At 42.2% G+C, this 26,987-nt stretch overlaps 1 protein-coding gene and 2 long non-coding RNA genes across 6 annotated transcripts in view; 2 read left to right on the top strand and 1 right to left on the bottom strand.

Moving 5' to 3' along the window:
* The window catches only part of LOC147655312 (uncharacterized), a 31,240-nt gene extending 4,379 nt beyond the window's left edge, over positions 1-26,861 (top strand). For all 3 annotated transcript variants that reach the window (XR_015283980.1, XR_015283971.1, XR_015283975.1), the window contains exon 3: positions 26,608-26,861. This is a non-coding gene — a long non-coding RNA (uncharacterized LOC147655312). The remainder of the gene's footprint in view (positions 1-26,607) is intronic.
* LOC147655313 (uncharacterized) lies at positions 211-13,225 on the top strand. Its single transcript, XR_015283990.1, has 2 exons — positions 211-391; positions 9,865-13,225. It is a non-coding gene; the product is annotated as an uncharacterized LOC147655313 (long non-coding RNA).
* HAS2 (hyaluronan synthase 2) lies at positions 7,995-26,987 on the bottom strand. 2 transcript variants are annotated; one of them, XM_023921445.2, is made up of 4 exons: positions 26,855-26,987; positions 17,565-18,191; positions 12,966-13,067; positions 7,995-10,939 (listed from the first exon to the last, which is right to left on the bottom strand). In XM_023921445.2, the coding sequence occupies exons 2-4, from the start codon at positions 18,189-18,191 to the stop codon at positions 10,007-10,009; spliced, it is 1,662 nt and encodes a 553-aa protein (XP_023777213.1). In that variant the 5' UTR covers positions 26,855-26,987; the 3' UTR covers positions 7,995-10,006. The 2 variants fall into 2 exon arrangements, with proteins under 2 accessions (XP_023777213.1, XP_086735569.1); XM_086879443.1 differs by lacking the exon at positions 26,855-26,987 and adding an exon at positions 18,995-25,411.

The raw sequence follows: 26,987 nt of genomic DNA, 5'->3' as shown, positions 1-26,987 counted from the left end.
TGCTCAGAACTTAAAGTGGAAAGCAATTTCTGAGGACTCATATTTTCAACAGAAGTATGTTAAATGAGAATGCATTTCACTGGGCTTCAGAATTCCTTAAATGGAGAATTTCTTACCTTTCTGCTAAATACTAAAGCAAAATTAGTGTTGAATTTAACACTAAGAAATTCAACAGTTACCTTATAGCCATATAAAAAAAACTCTCTTCAGTTATCTTCAGTTTACAGTTAGCTCTTGGGTGGAAGTTACAAACAAAACTGCAGAAGTCACAAGCTCGGCTCTGATGCTGGTCTCTTCTTTTAACTGGTCTCTGAAAACAACCAGTTTTTGAGGACTCTCAGAGTTGTGGAAGAGTGTTGGAACCTACTTTTCCAGAGTATTCTGTTCCTATGTAAGTAATGTAAGACTGCTCCTTCTAGCATTTTAGCGTTTGTATGTTCCTGTTTGCAATGAGTTGTGGCTTGTCTGAATTTTACTGTCTGAATTTTACTGCATGAATGTAATAATAATAGGACAATCCATGGATGAGGTCTTCTCTACTCTTGAACAGACTTACTGTGGTGTAAGAATGGCTTTTTTGGCTTTGATTCCAAATAACATAGGTTTAAAAGAAAAAAACAAAACAGGTGTGCCTGAATAAACTCTCAAGAGTTTCATTGATCTATTTGATTAAAATAAATGACTTAACTTTTACTAAATAAACTGACATGTGCAGACAAGGTTTTTAAAAGATGCAGCCCCTCCCTCTCAGAAGTTTGGCAGCAGCAGCACAGGACGATGCCAGCTGGATTACAGTCTACTTGTATCAGGGCAAAGACAGACAGTGCTTTCTGAGGGAGCTGTAACTCTTGAAGAAGTAAATAACCCTGGCTGTTGGCTGCTGCTGTTGCCTCCACAGCTGGGGTCATAAAAGAGACTGATACTGAGATTTGCCTGGATAATGCTATTCAAATATTTTACCTGAATAAGCATTGATGAGTATGGTTTGCATTAACCTGGCTGACCTGGTGCTGAAGCAGGTGAGGATGCAAAGCATAAAATTTCTATGGCAACAGGTATAGAGGTGGGAGCTTCTTGCATGCCTCACCTATTTCTAAATCAATATGAACTATTTGTCATCAGTCTAGATGCAAGTCTTCTAAAGCACAGTATTCCTGGGCAAGTTATTTTAGTTGCTTACGTCATGCAAACAGGTAAAAGTGGCTCTGCTAGGACACAGTCCTACATCACAGCATGCTTTGCAGACTAAATGCACCTATTGAATGATCCATTAGCTCCTTTTCTACTTTTCTTAGGAAAACATGTGTTCTTGCATCATGATGACTTGTTCTGCCTGTGGTCAATAAGACAAATCAAGATCAAATTATTTAATGTGTATTAAACTTGAGCTAACTGCGTGATCTTTTTAAACTTCTGTTAATGCTGAGGGATTCAATGTAGGTGAATCAAACCAAAGGTTTTTTCTAACTGTTTTAGATGCATAAGTAAATGATAAATGTACAAAACAGAGGCATCACTTTACCAATACTGGAAATGTGGCCTTATCTCCCTTGGAAAACATCTGTTTGTTGTTATGCAGCTGTGCTGTGGGAAAAGCAACCTTCAGAGCAGAGAAATACCAGTTCCATTCAAGCTTCAGGAGCAATTCAATTAAAACAAGTGTTAACTACTGGAGTTTATGAAGTGTTTCCTGCCTAATCTTATGAAACATCTGTAATTGCTATGGGTGGTTAGGACTTTAGCTTTATACCTGCCTGGCTCTGCTGATTTAAATAGAAAAGTTACAAATTAGATACGAGGAAATGGCTGAAAAACTAAAGGATGCAGGTGTCTTGTGCAATGATGCTGAGTTTCCCAGGGCTTTCCTTGTTAGCGCATAGGGTATCACCCAAAATTCACAGGAAGAAACCCACAAGGATAATAAGCTTTTTGTTTTATTTCAGCACTGGGTTGATCAAAAAACTTCCCACAGTTCTTGGCAAGCTGAAATCAATGTCAGATATATTTCCAAATGACTTCTTCACTGGTTAGCTGTTTAAAAAAAACAAAACAAAGGCTATGGAGTGATTTATCATGAGTGCAGAACACACTTGCAGAGACCAGCACTCTCCCCAACATTTACCAACATACTACAGCAATGTATTACTGAGGAGTGCATTTCTGCTGACAGATTCTTTCCACCACAATTACGGAGAGAATAATGGCTGAGAAAAAACACCCATATGTCCCCATTAACTTTGCAATCTGTCTAATCTGTGTACTTACAAAGCCTTCATCACATCTCAGATATTATAGTGATAACAGGAGAGATTAGACAGACTTCAAAGCTGAAAGAGAAATATGAACGTTGATTCCTAGCCATGATTAATTTGGCCAGAACCTCACACTACTTTAACTTAATTAAGAACATAAGTAGCAATCAGAGCAGTGACAAAGCAAGAGAGGGACCAAGCTGTCAGCTGAGGACAACATGGACTCCTCAACAGGTAAAGACACCCATGCGAGATCTGTCAGGCTGCCCAGGGAGTATACCCTGCTGGGAGTGGGCAGGTGATTCATTCTTCATAGGATGAATCCAATTCATGACAGCATTTGTTTTAGAAATGGAACTGTGTAAAGCCAAATGACCATCAAATAATTAATTACTAGAATTAAAGACTTTTTATTTTAAAACTATTAGTTATAAAAATTTAAATTAATGGATCTGGCAGATGCCTGTGATCATGCTCTCATCTTACAGTATGTATAAAACAGTCTGTCAGGAAAAGAGTAAACTGCTTCCAGTGGGCTAAGAGGGAAGACCATGCACGGTGACAGATGCACCCAGCACAAAGCGCTGTAGGTTCACACTCTTTTCCCCCTATGGTAACATGCTGATATGCCAATGCCAGCAGGCAGAGCAGCCACAGTAATGCTCATCTGGCCACAAAGGGATGTGCTATGCAGTGAGTTAGCTTATTTACAGCTTATTTATGCTTCTTTCAGTGATGAAATCCCTCTTCTCCCTCCTTTGCTGCCAGGACCAGATGTCTTACTTGCACACCCGACTTCTGTGGTTCCTGGCTAATATGGGTTTGCTGCACGTACAGCATGTTCTGTTCTACCACGGGTACGACACACATGCAGCCTGTGCATCTGTCATGCTGGAGTTGCCTCAGAGGGGCATAATGCAGTCGTTCCACCAGCAGCCTGCTTCCTGCTCAGCCTGAGCAAAGTGCTGGCAGTGGGAGGCAGGTATTTCAGTTCTGGGCTGTGCAAAGTCCCGTGCAGAGACAGTGTATGTCCAGAGGCACACCTGCCACTAGCTCAGCTTCATTTGCTTTGCAGCATCTTCTCCAGTGCCTGCAGGAGGGAAACCCCATATGCTGCTCTTGTGATTACGTGAGCACATTTTGGTCACACTTCTAGTGTTGAAGAGGTAAACTGTCTCAAAGTCCTAGCTAAAAAAAATATGGAGAAGAGGAGGTGTTACTAAATCAAATCAGAATTGCCCTTATTCTGAAAACACATTCTTAATGGAGTCTTCTGACAATTTAAATAACCAGGCTGAATAATTCACTTGACAATTCACAAGTCCTGTGTCTTTGTGTGCACATGACACAAGCCCCTGGCTTACCTAGAGAGCAGTCCTGTGTAGTTTAAGGTATATATACATCTAAAAGCTTTGAATAGCCCAGGGCATCAGTTTACACTGCCTTAATTATCATACAATATCTGTGGCCAATGTAATATAACTAGTGACTCTGACACTGCAGGCTTAAGCTACCTCATGATTACTGCAGAGCAAGGATTTGCCCAGGGCAGACCTCATGGAAAAAAAGTGCTGCAAATTCACTTGGCTTATCACTGATCTGGCATAGGTTGGTGTTTTCCTGCCAGTTTGATTTAATCAATTTATTACCACAATTTAAGTAAAGTTTTCTTTGTACAAGCTAGTACAAAGCTTGACAAAACTGAACAGAAGTTTCAGTTTTACAGTTGTGAGCATAATTTCCCAAGAAACATAAATCAAACCAAACCAAATATAATAATACTTAGACTACAATAAGTAAAATCACAAAGATTTTGGTTACATCACACTTCCTTGTGCAGCTAAGGCTTTCAGAGTGCATATGTTTTTACACATTTGACCAAATCTGAGCATCTACAGAAGTCACCATTTAGGGAAAGGCTATTCTAACTGTGGGAGAGACTCTTCTGTTGGGTTGTTTTTACTTCAGAGCTGTCCCTGCTTTGAGCAAAATGTTGGACTAGATGATCTCCTGAGACCCCTCCAACCTGAATTAAACTATGAGCCATGATGTGAGCTGGCCACTGAGCCTCCCGTAGGCAGTGAACAGCAACACGCATTTCTAGGGAATGAGGTCATTTCATGGGTATAAGCATGAAATAAACATTTTGTGTACTGTGCAATGCTGCTTTTATCGCTCCTATCAAATGTTTCCTTTTCTGAAGGAGGAGCCCTCTTCTATGATCCTCACAGACCTTCAATGCTGAGCTATCTTCTAATACATCTCACAGTGCTGTCATGACTATCCAGGTATTATAGATGGTTGCAGAATCCAGGTCAGGACCAACTCTTAGGAAGGCAATGAAGAAAGAGTGCAGACAGAATTCATTGGTATCTGCAGCAACAACTCACTGGACAGGTTCAGTCTATAAGCTACATTCATTACAAAGAATCAGTATGGAAAACTTAACAATTTTGGGGAGCAGATACAGGCTGCAATCTCATAATTAGAGCAAGCTGCCCACTTGACCTATTTTTAGCCACATTCATCTTAGTTCTTCATAGTTCTTCTAAGTGTTCCATGCAGCAGGATGTCCCCAAAGTGCTGAAGGGTCAAGACATGGAAAGAAGTGCTACTTTTACCTGTAAAGACTATGAAAGAAATAATTATATGGGCAGAGGAACTTACAAAATCTAATTTCCTGTGATTCACTTGCTAGCTGTCATTCTTTCATGTGCTCTTTCTGTGGGTTTTGTAATTTCTAATATTGTGTCTGATAATGTCATATTTCAGACTTTACTCCCTTGGGTTATATAAAGCAGCGCTGATCATGAGCAAGCTCTTAATCCTTCCTGCTCTCACTGAGATTTGTGAGAAGCAGCCACAAGAAGGTCTTGTCATAACCATATTTTTGCAGAGTGTGTCCAACTGGAACAAACTGAAGTACTGGAAGATATACCAGCAGGGATGCTGTAAAAAAAGCAATGGAAGTATTAATCCAATGAGTCTTAGACACCAGTCAGTTTTTTTCCTTGCTTCCTTCACATGACCAAAGGACTTAGAGAAAATGTGTGGAAAAAAGAAAGGTGTGAAAACTGCAGAACTAAATGACATCTAAGGATCTCTTGAGAGAATAAGATCCCATATGATGTTCAGTAAAGGAGTGAGCTGACCTGCTTTTTGCTTCTCAGTGGAGTAGTGATCACTTGTATTTAATCTAGTAAAAAATGCCAGGGACTGTTTTCAATCTGGTCATCATCTGATAACAGCGATCACACCTAAACTCTACAGGCTCCCTGACCAGGCTAGTTCCTGCTGCATGTATCAATCCCACCTGTGTCCAGCATTTTCTGAGGCAGAACTCTCTAGCCTATGACAAAAACATGCCACAGATTGTATTTGCACTTGAACGGTAGAGTGTTATCATGTACCAAAGGGCAGAAATATGGCCTGGATCTCTCCTTTATTTAGTGACAATGTAACTACAAGCTTATTTTCCTCTAGGCAGTTTGATAACTCATAGAAATCTTAGTGTTATTTTAGGAGAATAAAATTGATATATTTGGCTGAGACAAATATTATAGAAAGTATAATATTTATTCTAAAAAGTATAACATGCTTCTTAGCTGGAAGAAGCAGGAACAACTTGTGGCACATATCCATCCATCCATCCATCCATCCACCCATCCATCCATCCATCCATCCATCCATCCCAAAGCTGAAGCAGCAAATTTAGGCTAAATAAAAGTTGGGGAAAAATTGTACTTTATTTAAAATAATTGTGTTAACTCCAGAGAAAAATGGCATTTGCAACAAAGCCCCAGTAGTACCAAATCTGATCAACAACTTTCAGTAGTTTTGTCTCCTTGTTACCATCTTAACTCTTGCTAAGAAAAAAAAATCAGACCAAATTTTTTAACAGACAGATTCACAACAGCTTGTGCATCAGGACATGTTTGGCAGTATGTGTCTGACAGGAATTTTTCTGCCTCCTAGAAAAGTTCTGCTAAATATTCATGCATTTCCCATTGAAAGAAACCTGATTCTTGGCCAAATGAAGCTTATTAGCAGACAGAAAAGGAGGGGTCCTTCCTCCCTACTGCAACTCCGATCATTGTAGGTTTTGCATCACACCTGGTCTCTGCAAACAGATGCTCTTAAACCCAAATTAATCTACTATGGAAATGATTTATAATTTGAGATATTGCCAATTCAAGACATTTTTTTGAAAGGTTGTTTTTAAACTTTTATGTAGAATTCATAATTTGTGGGGCATTTTTCAGCACCATCTGTCTATCAGAGGTGACTAAAAAAAATCTGTATTGTGAAAAATGTTCAAAACAGACCATGAATATTTCCTTTAATATGTTTTCTTCTTTTGACAGAAGTCTCAAAAATATATTTTCTAATATTGAAAACCAGGAAATGTTATTAAAAATCTTAATTTGTTTGGGAACACTTTCAATGTGAACTGTTTCATACTCTATTTTTCTGCTGGAACCTTTTTCTAAACAGCTCAACACATTGAGATGAGTGACCCAGTCACAGGAAGGGCTCTGATTTTTTGGGTACTCAGTACCAGCTGCTGCTGAGTTATTTGTGCCTGGGGTCAGGATGGATGTGTTTGGAACAGAGATGAAATGAGCCTCCGTGAGGGTGGGAGCTGTCAGCACATGCTTCAGAAAGGATGACAGGAGAGTTCATATCTCTACCCCAACCCCTTGCTTAAAGTAGGGGCGGCTCCAAGGTCAGACCAAGCATCTCAGGACTTTACCTAATTTAGTCTTGAAACTCCCACAGGATGGAGGGAGGATGCACTGTCCTCACAACCTGCTTAGGTGTCTTCATGGGGAAGAAGTCCCTATTCATATCCAGGCTGAACCCTGAACCCTGAACCTCTCCCCTTTCAACTTGGAGTCTTTCACTGTCAAACCAAGCAGCACTGTGAAGAGCCTGAAACCATTTTCCTGAAAATCCCCCTATAGGTGTTGGATGTGACCTTAGGGTCCTCCTGCCAAAGCTATTCCTCATCCAGCCCAACCAGCCCAGGTGTTTCAGACCCTCCACTCCAGCCCAAACCAACCTGGACTGAACTTGCTGCAGTTTATCAATGATGTCCCTGTACTGGGGAACTCAATACTGGGCACAGGCTGAGAAAGCTGTCTCCTGAATAACTGACCTGTGGCAGGTCTGTGTGAGATTTCACTTTGCCCCATGTCCCGGCAGCAGTGGCTGCTGCCCATAACCTTCAGTGACAGAAAATACACAGCTGCACTTCAGCTGTGCCAGGGCAAAGGGGGCTTGACAAACAGCAGTAATGAGGAGCAGGAGAAGACCATGGACCTGTCCTCTGTTTCCCAGGCTATGGAGGGTGATAATTTCCAGTGGACACAAGGGCATCAGCTCCTATGTAAAAGTACTAAAGTACTTCAGCCATAAACTTCAAAGTGCTTCCCAAAAGGAAGTTGGATTGCTATTCCTGTTTTGTAAATCAGGAAGCTGAGGAAAAAGGGAAGGAAGTGTTTTGACTGAATTGATCTAGCAGTTGCTGGCAGAGACTCTGAGTGCTGCCTATGCTCTGTTCTACCTCTCAGAGCAGGGACCATCCCCAGCCTCCTCAGGCTTGGAGGCATTGCACTCCATGGGCACTCCATGGCAAATTCCCACTTGGAAATCAGGCTGGTGATATGCAAGCAACAAACTGTGCAGATTTGTGGCTTCAAAGTACAAGTGCTGGTGAGAAATACCATGAATTAGTCATAATCTTATCAAAAATATTTTATTTATGAACGTAACAATTATACTATACAACCTATATTGGAAATACATTGAATAATTGCTAGAATAAATACAGGCAATTAATTCAATCTTTTTATAGAATGAGAAGATTTATTTGACATTTGAATGTTAACCCAAGCTTTAACTTACATCATAAATAGTTAAAAGGCATAGTCAAGTTTTTTTGATTTTTACCGTTTCTCTTGCTTCTTTTTAATACTGTTCTATTTTGTAATCAACATGAATCAACTCTCCAATCATTAACATAATATTAGTATGACTTTCAAGCAATCATGTACCTCAAGATAATCAGACAATAAGGTAGTGTGTGTGCAGTTCATTCTACAGCAGAATCTATTCATGTCTGCATAAAAAAGAGAAGCTGAAAATGCTTCTGAGTTCTTTAAGCATCATATGCTGATTTCTGCTTTACCACAGTGCTTTTAATACCAGAATCTAAAAAGGTCAGCTGGTCTTTCTGTTGCTCTTTATAAAGTATATTAGGGCTCAATGCCACATTCCTTTGGCTGGTGAACATCTGCAGAATTTAGTCCTGAATATTATTTCTCAAAACTATGGTCCAAAATAAATGTCCAAGACTGATTATTAGGCACCAAGGAAGTGATGCATTTGCTAAGGCTTGATGTTTTCTGATAAAAAAAAAATTGGCTTATTTTCTGGTAGATATGCTGTAGTCAAAAACAAATTATTGGGCTCAGTACTGGGGTCTGTATTACCCTGGATGTCAGAGAAGGAGATGTGTTTATTTCCTGTAAACTGTACGAAGGGCTCTGCGGAAGGTTTATAGTACAACACACACATTTTGAAAATGTTGGTAAGGTTTTCGGTACTAGCAGATTATGAACAACTATGACCATCAGTGAATTCAATAGCAGTTTCAGATGCCCAATATTTTTCCAGATCAGAAGTTTTTGACTGCTCAGGTCCCAAATAAAATCAGTGGGAGGCTTTCCATAGCAATGTCTTTTCCAGTGGCATGGAGGCCTGCATTGCCTTATTGTTTATTGTGCATGCCAGGGATATTAAGTTCTCAGCAGAGAAGGAAATTTCCCTTTCACAATGTTACCAAAACAAAAAACCCAAATTGCACATATCTACCCCTTTGGCCTTTTATTATGCACAAATATGCTTGTATGTAAAACCTGACAACTTTGGGCCTTTCCTAATAAATTCCTTAAAAGAGCACATTTAAATGCTTTTTCACAGAAATAACCATTCATTAGTTGCAAAAATGCAGAGAGACTTTTTATTCTTTCTGTTGTGAACAATATCATTTCAGCAGAAATTTGGGGGGAGAATGTATGATTTTTTTGTCCCCAAATATATTCTAAAAGGCTAAAGAACAAAATGTTGGGGAGGCAGCTTTTTTTGGCAGATAGTAAAATATAAAATATGTGATTTAAAAAAAAAGTTGGCTTAAAAATACACACACACAAATAATACAATAATATAAAAATACAGCTCAGCCAATGGCCTCTTAAAATTTACCTTTGGCATTACATTTGGCAGCCTAAAACAAAAGACCCTTCCTATAAACAGAACTATAAAAAAAGAGAAGTTCATAAATTAGGTTGCAAGGGGTTGTACGGTCCTTTTCTTGTTTCTCCAAACTCCCTTTCTTTCTGTCCACACACATAAGCATGACCAGTGAGGTATATAGAACGTAACACTGTCAGGCATATGCACAATAAAAAAGTGCATAAACATAGAAGTTCTCCCCTTTTCTTGTGAACAGGTCGTAACTGTGTGGTTTGCGTCCTTCCCCCCTTGGAAACAAAAAAAAATATCTTTTTTTCCTTTTTTTTTCTTTTTTTTTTTCTCCTTACTTTGGCAGGATGAAAATGAACCCAGAGGAATATAAGTGTCCTATTCCCAGCAGCAGTGATCCATTTCCCTTGGCAACATATGTCTGATGCCACAGATACTACAAGGTCGTTGGGTTGCTTTACAACTCTGGGTAACTTCCCACGGAAACATCATACGTCTAGCACCATGTCGTAGTGTTGTTGCTCTTTCTTCCGCCTGCCACATTTGTTGATAAGAACCATGTACAAAGTCAAAAGCAAAACCCAGTAACATGCATAGAGTATTGTGCCAATGATGAGAACTGTCTGTTTTGACTCAGAAAATGGCTTTTTTGATTCCTTGTAAATAGTGAAAATTACGCCACCTAGGAGGATTGTAAACCAAATGGAGACTGGAATGAGTCCTATAAAATTAACTACAATGGTTTTCCTTCCTGACGTGCCCCACCCTGCTTTGTTTATCGTGGCAATTGCAAACATCTTTGCTGGCAGTAAACTTGACATGTACAACACTGAGTAGAGTGACATGAAAACCATGACAATGTTGCCCCTAAGGAAGCTGGCAAAGGAAGACTTTATCAGGCCAACTAACTGAACTGTCAACAGGAAGAGGAGAATGTTCCAGATTTTTCCCCTGTAGAAGAGCTGAATGACTGTGGCAATAAGGAAGAAAGGAAAGAATCCAGTGATTACAGCTTCATAGGTCATCCACAAATGGTGCTTGTGGAACCACATGGCATTGTAAAGCCACTCTCTAAAGTAGGATTTACTCCAGCGGGTCTGCTGATTCAGCCACCTGAGATACTCTATCGGTGTTTCCGTAAGGCACTTGGATCTAGCTGTGTATTTTGTTGCATAGCCCAGACTTAGCACTCTGTTAGTTAGATGCCTGTCATCTCCAAAGCTGCACTGGGAGCCCATAAACTCTTGATTGTACCAATCTTCCACAAATTCATGGAGTAAAGAGTTTCTGTACATTCCCAGAGGTCCGCTGATGCACTGTACACAGCCAAAGTAGGACTGACAGGCTCTTTCAATGTTAAATGCCATCCAGTATCTCACACTGCTCAGAAAGGAGATCCAGGAATCGTATTTGTTCAAAATCTGCAAAATAAAAAAAAAAAATTCCCTTCAGATGAGCTCTTAAAACAGAAAATGTGCACATTGGATCAATAAGGAGTTTGCTGAGACTGGAGTACCATTAGATGAAACGTGGTGGGAACCTCACTCCTGTATCCAACTCATGGCAAATCCAGGAGCTATGCAAACATTTCAGCCAGGACATTGTCAGGAAGGGTGATATGAAACCTTCAAATGTCTGTTTCACTGAGAACTTCTTTTTTTCCTTGCAACCTTTCCTACTCTCCACCAAGAAATCTCCTTATTTTCTGTGTCATTCTTCCATCTCTTTTTCTCCCAGTTAAAGACCTGCTGGATTTAGACGTTCCCAAGAGGAGCTTGGGAGTTCATGGCCTCCTGCTGCTTTTCTGCCCAAGCACATTTCTGGGACCCACAGGACTCCTTCTAGCCCTCCCAAAACTATGCTGGAGCATGAGAAAAGCTGAGCACACGGTCTTTTCTCTACATTTTTGGTTAACCAAAGAGGTTTAACCCTGAACTATGTTCTCATATCCAGCATTAGGTCCTCTGAGGAATAACCTGTTCTGTCACTGCAGTACCAGCCTGTTACCTTGTCCCAAGACATATGGTAATACTCCAGTAGAGTCTTGCTCAGGCCCACATAAATGTCTCAGTCTTTCTGTTCTGCACAACCCAACTGCACAACCAGTCTGAACACTCAGTAGATGTATGAGCGCATGCAGATGCGCAAGTCTGTGGCTTCACATCCAGGTTATCAACACACACCTTGTGCCAGAGGATGTGACAAAGAAATGTGTGGATTTTTGGCCTTCTACAATTATAATGCATTGCCCTGAAACTAGAAAAAAATAATCTTTTGCTCTGATTCTCCTAATTTCTGTCAATTTTAATTCCAGAACATATTAGAAGCAGTATGGCTTGGGGATAGGCTCAAGACTGGCTTAAATGTATTTGGTGTATGCTGGAAAATGAACTGGGGGGATAAAAAGCCCAGAGGCTTCATTCTGTCACCTTTCTGCACAGAGGACACACATCCTTCCAAATTCAGATGCTTACGAACCTTCACTGTCACAGCTGAACCTGTACTGCCTTCCCTCACTTGTAGTCACTCACACATGCCTGGAATTTCACATGCATAGGCTGTGTATGCCTGGTTTGTGGACAGTCTAGAACTCCAAAGCTATTCAGGTTTCTGTGGGAATCCTAATTTCTGGAGTTACAAGCCACATGCCTGAAATACTTCTGACTACTCGGGTGTTCATTAGCAAGTTCTTGCTCATTTATAAGGTTCTTTCTCCTCTGTCTCACATAAAAAGCCCAACTGGGTATGGAGGACTGATCTTGAGGCCAACTGAAATAGGCATACACATTTCTCTTTATAAATTGCAGCAGAAGCAGTTATGTCAAAGGGAACCAACAGCCTTTTGCTGTAGTAATCAGCTAAATTCAGTTATGCTGAAAAATCCTAACACACATGGAACTGGTCTGACTTGGAAGTTTTCTATTGCCCTGCCTGACAGACATGGGAGACCCAGCAACACACAGAGTGCACAGTGCACAGTATTTCAAAATTACTTTTATTTCTAGCAACCTTGGCTACTAGTAGTCAGTAAATATAATTTAAGTGCTTGAAGTTGCTGAACATGGCTTTGGGAGACCTGTTCTCAATTCCTTGCTCCCCTGTAGCTTTTCTTTGGTACCTTGAGCAAGCAGCTATACCCAGAGGCTCAAAGATGCCACAACAGTCCAGACAATGCCAGTGCCCCCCTTTTCACACATAGATGGGCAGAATATTATTTGTTTGCTTGCTATGGATGTTAAAACCATACAGTGCCCATATCCAAGAAGAGTTTCCATTCAATGAACTAAAAGATTAAGGTATGATAAGAGCGTCTATAATGGCATCACATATATATATGCACATAAATATACACATAAATTATATTTAATGCTAGTTCAGGAAGAGGAATCTGTTGCAATGCAAATAGTTGCTGAAACACTTCTGTTATCTGAAAATTGTTGTACTCACCTGCACATCACCTCCAACTCCTCCAACCATTGGATCTTCTTCTAAAACTTTTACCATCTCCACTGATGAGGCTGGATCAAGCATTGTATCTGAATCACAGACCTACAAGTAAGGAAAAAACAAGAACAAAAATGAGTTAAAAACAAGATTTTTTTTTTTCTGTTAACACCACAGAAGAAAATAAAAACCATGCAAGTGGTTATAATGACTCTAAATGCATTTTCTCCTGAATGCAATTAAATCCGACTTTGAAGTCTGCACTGATGTTTCTGTTAAAGGTCACTTGTACCAGGCAGCAAGGCGTAGTGCTGCACAAAACACAGAGCTTGTTAAGGCTATGCACACAAACAATCCTCTGTATCAGCTCCATTTGTTTTATTGGCACACTGGACTGGCTTCTTTGAGTAAGATATGGGGCACTGCAGAGTAAGATGGTCTCTGTGGGCATGCAGCAGATTCCTGTTCTGCTCTGACATAGAATTTCCCTGCATAAGCTGCACAGTTGGAGTACCCTAGTCAGATGCTTCCCACTGCCATATAAGAGAAGGAGAAAGGAGTTAAATCCCAGGCAGTTGTTATTAAAAAGAATAAAAAGCCAAGTAGGAGTCTGGGAAGAAATCTAATAGTCCTTTCACTCACAGAAGGCTTTAGCAATTCATGTAAAATATTTATCTCGTATTTCAGAACAAACTCATTTTTAATTTCAGATGTATGATGTGTCATTAGTAGTGCAGGGATTTGACATTTGATGTAGAGAAATTATTTGCTATTTTCCTCTGGTATTCTTATGAAAAAATATGTAAGGCCAGAAGGCGTGAGTCCTGAAGTTCAGTACTCCAAAAGACCAAGGCAGAAGTAGATGACACACAAGGCATTTCAGCTACACAAACACTCCTAGTCAACTAAACACTGTGTACATTAGGAAATTGGCTTTCCCCTGGAGAGTAGGAGGAGGGCTCAGACAGGCTGGCTGGTCTGTGAGGCAGCTGGCAATGCTTTCATTTGCTCTGAGGAGAATGACTCGGGCTGCAGTCTGTTTAAAACAAGAGGGTGTCTCCTTGTTGCAGTTCCTGCAGCTGAAAGAACTGGCCACACCGTGTGTGAGCTCATTTCACAGACACCTAGGAACTGGAGCAGAGACTGTCCCAGAAACACCCCTCTGACCAGCTGGGTCCCACCCTAAAATTCTCATGCTGCCTCCAATTTGTCCCCACATTGCATTCCTGTGACTTCAAACTGGGTCAGTAGGAGCAAGTCAGTAGCTCTGCTTAAGCAGCATATTAAGACAGATTCTGCTGAGGCTTTGTAATGGGTGTGCTAATTTTGGTTTCCTTTCATGCAAACTTTCTATCAACCTAAGCCCTCTCACTGCAGGGGAGAGGTAACACTTGTGTCTGCTCTATGAAGGGGGAGGAGAGCACTGTGGCTCTGCTCTGGACCAGACTCAAAAGGAGGGGTTACCCAGGACAGTTGGACAGCATAGCTTTGGATGCAGCTGAGACTGCAAACATGCTCCCCTCTGTGCTCGCTCGGAGAGGGCCAAGAGGAGAAAGGTGATGAAAGCTCTCATATCTCTGTCAGGAGAAAAGCCACAAGCATCTCCAGCTCCCACTAACTTGATGCATCCATCTTCTCTCCTCAATGGCCTCATCCCACAGCATCTTTTTAACCTGGCATGACTCCAGCTTTAGTGGAAAACTGTCATCAGTGGCATAGGTGACAGTGAGCAAAACAATTCTGCTGAAGAGGGGAAATAATGCCTATACTTTTACCTGGGTCTTCCTGGACAAACCTGTTGCTGAGTGTTTTGCACAGGGAATCTAGTTTGCTGAATTCCCTTGGTGCCCAGGCAGTGACAAGCACACCATTCTTTGTGACCATGAGTGGTGGGCTGGGATCAGCTGCCTCCCAGCCCCTTTGCTTTCCCTCCAGCATCTGTCACTTGAGCAGCTCCCACCCCATCAGATGTATTTATCTATAGCAGAAAAGCCTGCCCACGATCCACATCACTAATTTATTAGAGATGAGGAATCCTGAAAACTCTGACTTTTTGAACCAAATACCATCACATGTCCTGGGCATGCCAGCACAGTGGGTATGTCTGGATTTCTGGGACAAATTTAAGAATCCATCACTTTCCATCTGGATGAGGTTTTTGCGGGTGAACAGAGGACACACCCAGAGAAACACAGACAGGAGCCCAAATGAACACTGACACCTGCCTAGCCAGGGTGTGCCCAGGACAGCCCAAGAGACAGTTTGCCATCTTTCCACACAAGGGCCGAGTGCCTTGGCTCACAGTTAAGTGAAAGGGACAGCTGACCTTAAGGGAACTGTTCTGTTCCTTGCCATGGGCAGTGACACTTTATCCAAGCTGCTCTGTGTTCAGACAGCACTGGGCTGTCCACACAGGCACTTCCATCATGCCAAGATGAATTGCACCCTGGCTACCTCACGACACTGCACTGATAATACCTGCCAGTTTAACTCCTCCACCTGATTACTTGCACACTCATAAACTCTTCTAGGATGGAAACAAGCCTTCACAGCAGTTCCCAGTACTTAATGAGACACCACTAATGAGTAACAGCTCGTTATCAGCACTAGTCTGACAGTTTATGATTGCCTGTTCATAATTCCAGCGTGTCTTTTAAGAACTATAAGGCCTACAATTTTGGGGTTGGGCAGCAATGCTGACTGGCCACCTTTTAAAGTGCTTAATCATTGATGCAGACTGCTTAGCCCTTGAAATATTTGGCTTGTTTAAAGTAATTTACCCTGGGTCACCCCAAAGGACCATTTGAAATATGTCAACCTTTATTCATTCATAAATAAAGCCACATTTTAGCTGCAGTTTTTTATGACTCTGCAGTAGCCAGGGCCACCAAAGGGCTGCATTTCTACTACAGATGTGACTGTAGATGTGACTGGGGCATTAGTCAGTACTGCAGACTGCACTCACAGCAGCACTACAGTCCCTGACAAATTCATTAGAACTTCTGAGCCAGGTCAGGAGTGTTAACTGGACAGAAATATATCTTCTATTTTCTGAGTTTTTGCTATGACTGTTGAAATAGAAACACTTTTTTCCAGGTTCCCTGGAATATAAAAGAGCTGAACTGAGTGAGGAAACTTGCAATGAATTTGCTTCCTCTCTGCCTTCGTTCTCTTCAGTCTGGTATGTCTGTGTAAAGTGATTACAAACCCATGCTAATAAAGAAAATCAGCATTTGTATAGTTCCTCACAGCACAAAACCAAAGCACAGACAATGGAAAGCTTAAGCCCATTGTTTTGAAAGAATAAATCAGTTTCAGTTTGGGAAGTGGTAGAGGATGGGTTTTAAATCTTGGCCTTACTTTCCTAGCTCCAATAACAGAGTGATTCCCGGCACTCTTCAGCTTCTGCCCCTCCTGTGCACTGAAGACTCGCTGCTCTCAGCCCAGCTACTGGCAGCCTCTCCAGGTCCCTAGGACACTGCACATGGGGGCTGTGCTGTGCAGGGCGTGCACACACACCCACACAAGGCTGGGCACCGGCCCCAGAAACACATGTAGCTCAGCCATGCAGCCGCCCTGAGCCAGCAGAGAGCACCTCGCAGGGAGCTGCTGCTCCACTGCAGGAGACTGCTGGATGCTCTGAGTGTGGGAGAAGCTGGGAAAAACTGAGTGTTGTTCATTAAGAAAATAATCTCCCATTCAGTGGCATTAGTCAAATGAGCCCTCTTGGCCTAGATTTCTAAGGAAGGGTCCTCAGTGTCCAGCCAGAGGATTTGATCCCACCTACCTTCCTCCACACATGACCCCTTCCCCTTCCCCCAGTCAGCAGGGCTGTTTGCAGGAGCAAACAGCTTCCATGTAAGTAAGGCAAAAACATAGACAATATTTCAGGGAATTCAAGGCAGCTGGAAAGATATGTGCCTCTGCTGCTTTGGAAACAGAGAGAGAGGACCCAGCCTAACTCATTTCTATGTGAGTAGTGTGTCATAAGGGCCTTAAAGGCCAAGTTGCAGTGAATGAGGTAATGCAGCTGTAAGTGATGAAGCAAAAGCTTCTTCAGGCTTTAGCTGAAGAAATTTTCTTTCAAATCTACACATTAACTCTTTTATTGACTACTCCACACAGCCTTCAAAGCCCTAAAAATATATCCCCATCTTTTTTACAGACTTCACCACTTCTTCAGGATATTCCCTAGTGAGACCAAATATCTGTCTGCTCATATATGGGGCTGCTAACAAACTCACCAAATAAAGCCTTACTTGAGACCTTCACCTACAGGAGTTAAGATGGGGCTTTCAGGAGGTCACTGGCTTTGTCTGAAGCAAAACCATTTGGATGAGGGGGCAGTACTGAAGGCAGGGGAAGGATTTCAGATTTCTCCAGTAGCTGGTGCACAGATTTAAAAATGTCACAGATAGACTGGCCATTTTAAAAGGTAGCAAAATACCCTTTTAACGGTCAAGCTGTTTCCAAACAGACTGAAAGGAGCACTGTGTTCATCAGGGACTAGGATGGCCTCTAACATGCTGCACAAAATATACAAAAGCTGCTTTCTTTCAAAGTGTGTTTGAATTGGCACTGACCTGGTGCTCTAATACCTACCTGTACATAATCCACGCTTCTCCCCAGTGCTTTGAATGCTGTGTACATTACTTCTCTTTTTCCACCCCATTTCTGCATGATGCAAACGCTTTTGTTGGACAGGACCAGCTGAGATACGTGTTGCATGCTCTCTCTGTGAGACTCCTCTGTCTCACCCGGACCTTTGTCGTGGAAGTTATTACTCCAGATATAAGTGGCACAACTGTCCCTACCCATGATTTCAGTGAAAATGTCCATCATGTAAACGTCGTCTTCTGAGTTCCCATCAATGACCATAACAACTTTAATTCCAGGGTAGGTCAATCTTTTTACAGAAAGTAAACATTTTCTTAAGTAGTCAGGATCTTCTTGATAGGCAGCAATACAAAGGGCAACTGTTTTGTTCAGTTTGATTGGAGTCTCTAGCGACCGTTTCATTTTCCTGTGCTCTAGGTAGGCAAACAGGCTTTGGATGATGAGATGTGATGCCAGGATAGCACCATAGAGTCCAAAGGAGAAGTAGTAGTTGTCTGTTTGGATGAACTGGTAGCCCACAATGTAAGCAGCGGTGATTCCTAGCAGGAGGGACACCCCAAAGAGTGTGGTTCCAAGTATTCTCAGGATACATATAAACCTCTCACAATACATCTGCAAAGAAGTAGAGAAACCATTAGCAGAGCCACCACTTGCTGATGAAAGACATTAGGGGTGCATGTGGCTGCAACACAGATCTCAGCATCAACAGATAAACGCTGAGCTTCTGGTTCTCAGACTCACTGCATCCCCTTGTTCAATGTAACATCTCTTTGCAGCACTTCCTCCATTAAAGTACCATCCAAACAGACTTAATGTAGCAGAGATGTCTTCTGCTACTCTCAGTGCCGTCACAGAAGGTGCTGTCTGTGTCAGGATCTTATTTTGGCAGCCTGGGCTGGTTGGAAAAGACACTCTGTCATATTATCCTGAGGAGGTTGGAGAAGGGGCTTTTGGGCTACCATTCACTTCATATGGCCACGGGAGAGTGGAACAGCTGAATGTCTGGGCAGCCCCTCCTCATCCCCCATCCATGTCATGACTGCATCCCACCCTGAATTGTTTCTGTCGCTTAGTTATGTTTGCAAAAATATTGGAAAGACATTCTTAAAACAGATGCCTGAATGTATTTATAAGTTTTTAAACAGATGTCTGACTATATTTGTAATTTATATTTATATAATCAGACATCTGCTTTAAAAGGTCTTCTCAATACCATTGCAAAAAATGTATTATTCATATAGCATGTACATAGACACATGCACACGTGAGCATGTGTGTATAGGGGCTAAAGCTTAACTGACATTAAGTCTGTGACAAAAATATGCATAAATTTAACAGAGCCAACACTCCAGCCTGGACTCAGAAATTCGCTAGGACATCAGCTGATTCTGACCACTTCTACATGTTTAGATTACCTGGCTGTAAAATCTTCTAACCTAAACTCTGGGCTATGGAGCAACTGTCTGGCCTGCAGGGTGCTCTGGCAATCTCAAAACAAATGGATAGGCGGGCAGGTGGAATCTATTGGTACCTAAATACCTTTTCTGACAATCACATTACCCATTTTTCACAACAGCTTTCTCAGAACTGTAAGAAGTTAGTGACAACATTTTCTGTCAATAGATGCATTTTATATGAGGGACATAAAACAGATGATGTCTGCTTAAGACTAACCCAGCAAGTGTGTTGCAGGTCAATAAAGCTCATGCTTGAATATTTTGCTGAATTTGGTCCTCTCAGAGTAAAGGATTTAATATTTGTGTTTTCTTGCTATTATTCATATTTTCCTTGCTGTTATCATCTCACTCATCTGCTGCTTATGTTTGTTTCACCATTTGTTAGCCAAAGCTGGAGCTGGAATGGGACTTCCTTACATCATATATGTTTTTAACTCATCCTTGAACAATTACTACCAAGACGCAGCAGCATAGCTGTCATCAACTATATATATATATGTCTGAAAAGTTACAGGCTTGAAACAAAAAAGTCAACACAGAATCACTTACAACATAAAAATAAACTAGGCAAGCATGAAGTCTGAGGTTACAAAGACTTTGTCTTTTTCCACTGGCTATTTAGGGTCTTAAATTCCAAGACAGGAGGAAGCCTCTTAAATGTATATTTGGAGGCACTGTTAAAGAAATCGGACTCTATCTCTAGGACTTCCTTGAATACTTAAGGCTGGGATCTGACAGGTGCTGTAATCATCCACCAGCAAAAGGGACCCTCCCTGTTCTGGCCTGTCTGAAAATCTTTCACAGCAGGGGTCATAAAGATGCGTAATGAAAGACAGCTTACCACTACTATAGGTGAATTGAAACTCAGTGCCCAAAATAGACTTGCTTTAGAAAACAGATTAAGTAATGGATCCCCTCTAGATTACCTCGAAGTAAAATAGCCCATGTGTTTACTAATCTCTCAACCATGCAAAAATGTCACAAACATCAAGGTAAATGTCTCATTAACGGTGCACTTGTACTCTGCTTTCCCATTTGGGGTCCTAAAGTCTGCTTACGTTGAGAATTCTATGGCTGAAATAAACAGGACTTACATTGAGATCTGGAGTGGCTACATTTTAAATGACTATATACTGTAGCAGGTATCTTTTACATTAATTTGCTGTTGTTTTGCTCTAGTTATGAAGCGTTTCTGCACAAAAGGAAAAAAAACACAAACCCAAATTCTCTGATTTTGTCATTACAGCACAGATCCTCTCCATTGCAAAAATCCAGTCTTTTAAGATCAAGAAATTAATTTCTGATGTTAATAAAACTTTTTTTTTTCATTTCACTGTCAACCTTAGCAAAATAAAGAGTGTTTTGATCTAAATTCCTGGCTTTCATCAAAGAAACCTTCGTCTTTGTATGTGCAATTGAGGGTTTTATGTATAGTCTTTTAATTGACTGAATCTCAGGGGAACTGAAGAAGTTGCTCAATATTCTCAAGATTTAACACAAGGTATTGATAGCTTGCCCAGCAGAAATGATCTTTATCAACTTACTGATACTGAAGCTAGGCAGCAGCTGCATCAGAGACTTTCAGATCAGACAGTGCTATTATGAGCATCTAGCTTGGCCTGACACAGTGAAATACAATAATTCTATCCTGCAATTTGGATGCCTGAATCCCTTACAGGCACCTTCACCTAACCCCGTGGTCTGAACCCAGTATGAGTTTTACACAGACTCCAGCAAGCAGACCCAAGGTTTGCATGCACAAGGTGAATAAATGTAAAGAGCCTTCAAAGCCTGCTATTGAGCAATTTGTTGTCATGACATTACAGCTCTTTCAGCGATGGAGCTGAGCAGTGCTCACCAGCCCATCTAGTAGAACTGAAATGTGAAAGCCATATGATAAATCCTAACACTGTGCAGGCTGCTGCTGATTCAGTAACACATTTTGATTCACAAAGCAGTGCCAAGTACATACGTGCCTTGTAGTGACTGTACAGTAGCAGGCAAGGAGTGCCTTTCTTTGGAGGCTCCTATGGGAAAGCATGACCAAGAAATGAACGCTGACATCAGAGTCCACCCTGTGAACTGTTTGGCATTGTGTCTCTTGGCGTCCTGATAAAGCCAAATATATATACAAAAAGAGTATTTCTCCTTTGTGAGGAAGGTGAATTTGCTTCATTATTAACAACTGGCATAACTAAAAGTTGTACTATTCTAACAATGCTTTCATGGAAAACATCAGATTAACAAATGACTGATACCTACATACTACACCTAATGATCTGGGTATTAACTGTAGCACTAGAGATCACACTCCTTTCTCAGACTGAATAATGCCTTAGATCTCAAATTAGAAGAACATAGCAAAATATGCTTGTTTATTCTGAAAAGTATTTAGGCTAGCATTTACTATAGTTATGGTACACAGATCTAACTTTTATAAGATCTAGACACTTGACTGAAATTCATCAGGTTCTTATGTCCTGTTTTGAACTGGGTCTTTACTCAGCAAAGAACACTGGTGACCTCCGTGTTTACATAAAGTAATTTTTCTTCCTCCAAAATCCTGTGGCAAAGTTCATCCACATGGCTATTAATCAGCTTTCATGTATCTCTGAGAGTACCAGGGGCCAAAGATAGTTCATCCCCTTATGAAGTCAGGAGGCAAAGAGAATGAAAAAGCTTATTTTGTTACTATTACGCAATAGGGGCAAATAGATATCCAGAAAACCAACATTCACTGTGAGTGCCAGAAGATAGCAATATTATCTGCAGCCTGTTCAATTTTGCACCCTCTGTTGTGTAGCTGCTATGAGGACAAAGGAAGCAATCAGGTGGCATTGATTGATACAGGACATGGAACCAGTGACAGGGGTCAAACTGAAGTCAGGTTTGCTTGAAACACGTAGGATGCATCTCACAGCATCATCTCTTTCAGAAATCCCCTCTCATGTGCAACGCTCAAACATTGCCACATAGTAATTCTAGGTAGCTTTTCCTCAGAAGATTAACAAGCAAGAGAGGGAGACACAGAAAGTTTGTACCTAACATGTAATGATTTGGGAGGTTGTTTGAAAGAATTAGCACATTTAGAAAAACCCAAACCACACATTGCAAAACCCAGTATCTATCCAGACGGCAGTAATAAAGGTTTGGTCACAAATGTGCTCATTTTTCCCTGTACTGGGCTTGGCTGAGATGGAATTATTTTTTCTCATAGCCCTCCAAGTGCTCTATTTCGTATTGGTAGCTGGGAACACAACAGTGATTGTGTTGATAACACTACAGTGTTTTGGCTACTGCCGAGCAGTGTTCCCACAGCGTCCAGGATGTCTCTCCAGCATTTTCTCCCACACCAGTGTCCTATGGGTGGACAAGGTCCTGGGAGGAACATAACCAGGAAAACTGACCCAAACTGACCAAAGGGATATTCCATACTATATGACATCTGCTTGGATACAAAGCTAAAAGGAGGAGGGGGAAGCATTTGTTGTGACATTTGTTTTCCACTACTGAAGCCCTACTTCCTGGGAAGTGGCTGAACATCATCTGCTGATGACAAGCAAAGGACAAATCTTTTGTTTTCCTTTGCTTCATCCACAGCCTTTTGCTTTATTAAGTTGCCTTTATCTCAACATAACAGGTGTTTTGCCCTCTCATTTTCTGCATCTACATCCTGCTGGAGGAGAGTGATAGACCAGCTAGGAGGGCACCATGCAGCCAGTCAGGGTCAACCCACCACAGTCCCCTTCACTTTTAAAGGTTACAAAGAGCTGTGTCTCTCTCTAGACACTGGGGGATGTGGTCACATCAGCAAATAGTGCAATACCACACAAACAGATCTGCAAAGAGAAACACCTGGTGCTGAGAGCCTAACTCCACCCTCCATATATTTTTGTGCTTTACTCTGAACTAAGCGTAGTTGGACGCAATGGACCAAAAACCTGAAGTGTCCTCCAGATGTATACCTTGCAATTAGTTTAATTCAAGAGGAATCCAATTTGGGTGTCCAGTTATTGCTTTGCAATAGAAACTCAAGCAATTTCGTTGAAGGGGGGACATTTGTAGCAGCAGCTTTGATAACACCTCCTCATTGAAAATAAATTGATAATACAAATCAACCTCACATATGAGATCCACAGATCAGCTTTGTCTGGAACCTTTGTGGAAACCAGAAGTGCTGAGCACAGAAAACCTTTGAAAACATCTCATTTTTATGTGCCTGTATGGAAGCTGAATTCTTGAATATCTATTCAACCTTAGTGCTGCGGCTTTGAATTCAGCAAAACATGTAAGTGTGCCATTAAAGATAAGTGTGCACTTAGGTATTTTGCTGAAGAGGGAAATCACTGGATAATTTATCTTGCAGTTCTTTTGAAAAGGCATAAAAAAATCTTTCTCTGAAATATTGCTATTTCTAGGACACTTGAGATAAAAATGCAAGTATATTTCTTACAAATTTATTGTAGAGATTAACCACCCTTATGAAGGTTGTTGGATATGTCAATGCTTAACCACTGCATTTCTTACATTAGAGAATGTGGATCAGGGCCTAGACAATTTGAATTTGCTTCCTAGTGTTGTCATTCACCTGTTGGGTGACCTTAGATACGTGAATCCACTTCTCTCTGTCACAGCTTCCTCAGCTGTAAAATGGAAATCATGATCATGCAAGAAATTTTTGGAGGTCTATAAAACCCTTCATAAGGTTTAGGTTACTCTTTTTGTGCTATATGAGATCCACCTGTTCTCTAGTTCCATATAAATGCTTTTAGTTAAAAAGCTCCAACAAAAACCAACACATCCCTTGCTATTTTCCTTGCCTATATTCACCTGAAGGTATAGTCTGTGGGGATTTGTCTGTCTAACAAACATGCAACTCTAACTCAGCAGGATGCTTGAGGTCAGTGAGGTGGGCACCATAAAAGTCAGCACACACAGCTTTAAGTGCATACAGACACCAATGGCTATTTTGCACACAACCAAAGGAAGAATGTAATCTTTATAAGTCTTAATACCCATTTCCTTATGAGAATAATAGCACTGACTGCCACAGAGCAGCTGCTTCAATGACAAGAGTGTAAGTGCCTGCACACACTGTATCTGGGCTTATACACACACTCTCTGGGAGTACATGGTTACAATTTCTCAGACAATTTTGAACTTCATTATTAGCCTTATTCTTGTTGCAAATTAAATCATATATCATTGGAATACAAATTACTGTAGGTACCTATTAATCATAAGCATAAGATAGCTTAAGCATAAGTCCAGACTCCCTCTTCTATTCTACAAACTGCAGAGAGGAAAGTGAAAAGTTTTTCTCTATCTGTACACCTCTATTACAGCATAATTCCATATCTGGAAATTTTGGTTATTTATAACTTCAAGATTTTGTGTGACTATTGATCTTCTGGAAAGGGCTCACATAAGACTAAAGTTAACTCTGAGGTTAAATTGAAGAGTAAAAAACAAGATTACTGATAATGGGAAAGTCTATCTGTATGCACAGGCTCTGATCAGCAAATTACAAATCTCCTATTTGTTCAGTGTTTCCTACTAAATTGCCCATATTTAATGTCTTACAGGTTTGAGTAGCCAATGTGGAATGAATTCTGTGGCTGCAGGTTGCATTTGACCCTAATGTACACAATAATACACTAATTAAATTAAACAAAAAAAAATCAAAAACAAAACAAAAAATCCCCAGACAAATGCTCCAAGAAACAAAACAACAAGTAAATCATATTTGTACTCAGATAATTCGGATTGTGGTTAGGCAAAAATCTAATTTAGAAATGTTTTCTGGTTGATGGTTATGAAGTCCATGGATGCTTTTGGCACAAACTTATTTCATGCCTTAATCCAGCAAATAAATAATTATCTAGGGTACACAGTTTATAATCTTGTAATTTGTTTATGAAGCACAGGTCATACCTTGTTTGACTAAGACCCACTGCACTGAATGGAGGAATACTTTGCTGCTCTATACACTAATCTTGAATAGCAAAAATATGAAGCAAATGAGCTTTCATGCCACAAATATGAAGATCTGAGTTTTTTCCCAGTGAACATGCCTGGAAAACTCCACTGAATCCAATAGAGCTGCTTTTCCTACTGGGAAAACTTTGACCCAGGTTTTTCTGCACTTGGATGTAGTGTAAGAAAGATTTATTACCCTTATCTAGCCCTCAAAAGAACCCCCAAGGCACCCACATTACACACAATGTGTGCTTTCAAAAAAGTGCATGGGTGCCAACGGAGAAATGATCCCAAAGGCATAAGACTATGAAGCTGAGCAAAACATGGAGAAGCAGCTGTGCCCTAAGAGATCTGGGGTCACTGCAGCCCTGCAGAATCACAGAACCCCTAGGGCTGGAAGGGACCTGTGAAGATTGTGGAGCCCAACCCTCCTGCCCAGGTATGGTCACCTGGAGCAGATGACACAAGAACGTGGCCAGGTGGGTTTGGAATGTCTCCAGAGATGGAGACTCCACAACCTTCCTTGGGCAGCCTGTTTGGCTGTCCTGCCACCCTCAACATGAAGAAGTTCTTCCTCCTTTTGAGATGAAACTTCTTGTGTTTTAGTTTAAGGCCATTGCTTCTCGTCCTGTCGCTGGACGCCACCGAAAAGAGTCTGGCACCCGCCTTAGAGATATTTATATGCATTCATGAGATCCCCTCTCCGTCTTCTCTAGACTAAGACAATTCCCATCAGGAGCGCTGTAATGCAGTGGGGTCCTCTCGGGGCAGGGAAATGGGGTAAATTCCCTCCCAAGGGCCAATGTCCCCTTCTGCCAGCATCGCTACGGAGTCTGGCGAGGCTCTGACGAGCTGGCTCTCGGCCGTGTCCGAGACACAGGAGCCGCCGCTCCCAGAGGAGCCGGGCAGGGCTGCTTGGGACGGAGGGCTCTGCAGCCGGGCAGGAGGCGCGGGGCCCCGCGCTGGCCGCGGGCCGCACACGGAGCGGGGGAACCCCGGCCCGGCGCCGCGGCCAGCGGGGCGGAGCGGCGGCGTCACCGGGCGGGGCCGGGGGATCCCCGCGCGGCCACGTCACGGGGCCCGCCCGCGGCAGCGACCCGGGCCCGGCTGTGCCGCCGCTGCCATCGCCCCCCGCCGCCCCGGCGCGGCCCTCCCTCGGCTGGGGCGGGCCCGGCGCGGGCGTGAGGCGCGGGGAGCTCCGGGCAGCCCCCGCCCCACAGCCCTCGGCCCCCGGCCCTGCCCCGGGAAGCCGCCCTCCCCTCCCCGCGGCGCCCGGCGGCTCGGCAGCGCTGTCCGAGGCGGGACGTCAGCCCCACGCCCGCCGCCTCGCCGCCTTCCCTCAGTCCCAGCCCTCCCTCCGCTCCTGTCGCGTCCCCGCCCGGCCCTGGATGCGAAGGCGAGGGGCGGCCGGAGAGAATCCGGACTGGGCTCTGAGCAGGTCTCGCCTTTCCCGCTGCCATCAGCGGAGCGCCTGCCCAGCCTGGGCTCGATTTTATTCTAATTTCAGATGGTTTATGGGGCGGTTGGCTTTTTTTGGTTTTTTGAGTTTGGGGGTTTTTTTTTGCTTTTTTTTTTTTTTTTTTCTTCCCCAGATCTTGAAGCTCAGCAATGTCTTAAACGGATTACACGGAGGAGGGGTTGAAGCTGAAAACCTCATTCATCCTCACGGCGGTCCTATTCATTGCTGAAATAGGTGTAGCGTAGGAGCCGGTAAGATCCTCCCCCAGCCCCACTCGTATTTTGGGGATCTGTTCCAGCTTTCCTCCCTTGAATAGTGGGGATGGGAGGAGGGGGTCTGCTGCTCTTGAGCTGACAGAAGCATAATCATAAATCACCTACCTTGTTTGTCCTTCTGTCCTTTGGTCATAGAGGGGCTCCAGCCAACTGTGTGGTCTCACGTAGCGTTGCTCCCGCTGAATAGTTTCCAAGTTTGAGGTAAAAGAACAAATCGCACTTTTCAGGGACTTACTGA

Source organism: Cyanistes caeruleus, chromosome 1 (genome assembly GCF_971803275.1).
Source record: "Cyanistes caeruleus chromosome 1, bCyaCae1.hap1.1, whole genome shotgun sequence".
Taxonomy (NCBI): domain Eukaryota; kingdom Metazoa; phylum Chordata; class Aves; order Passeriformes; family Paridae; genus Cyanistes; species Cyanistes caeruleus.
This window is presented reverse-complemented; position numbering and strand designations above follow the sequence as displayed.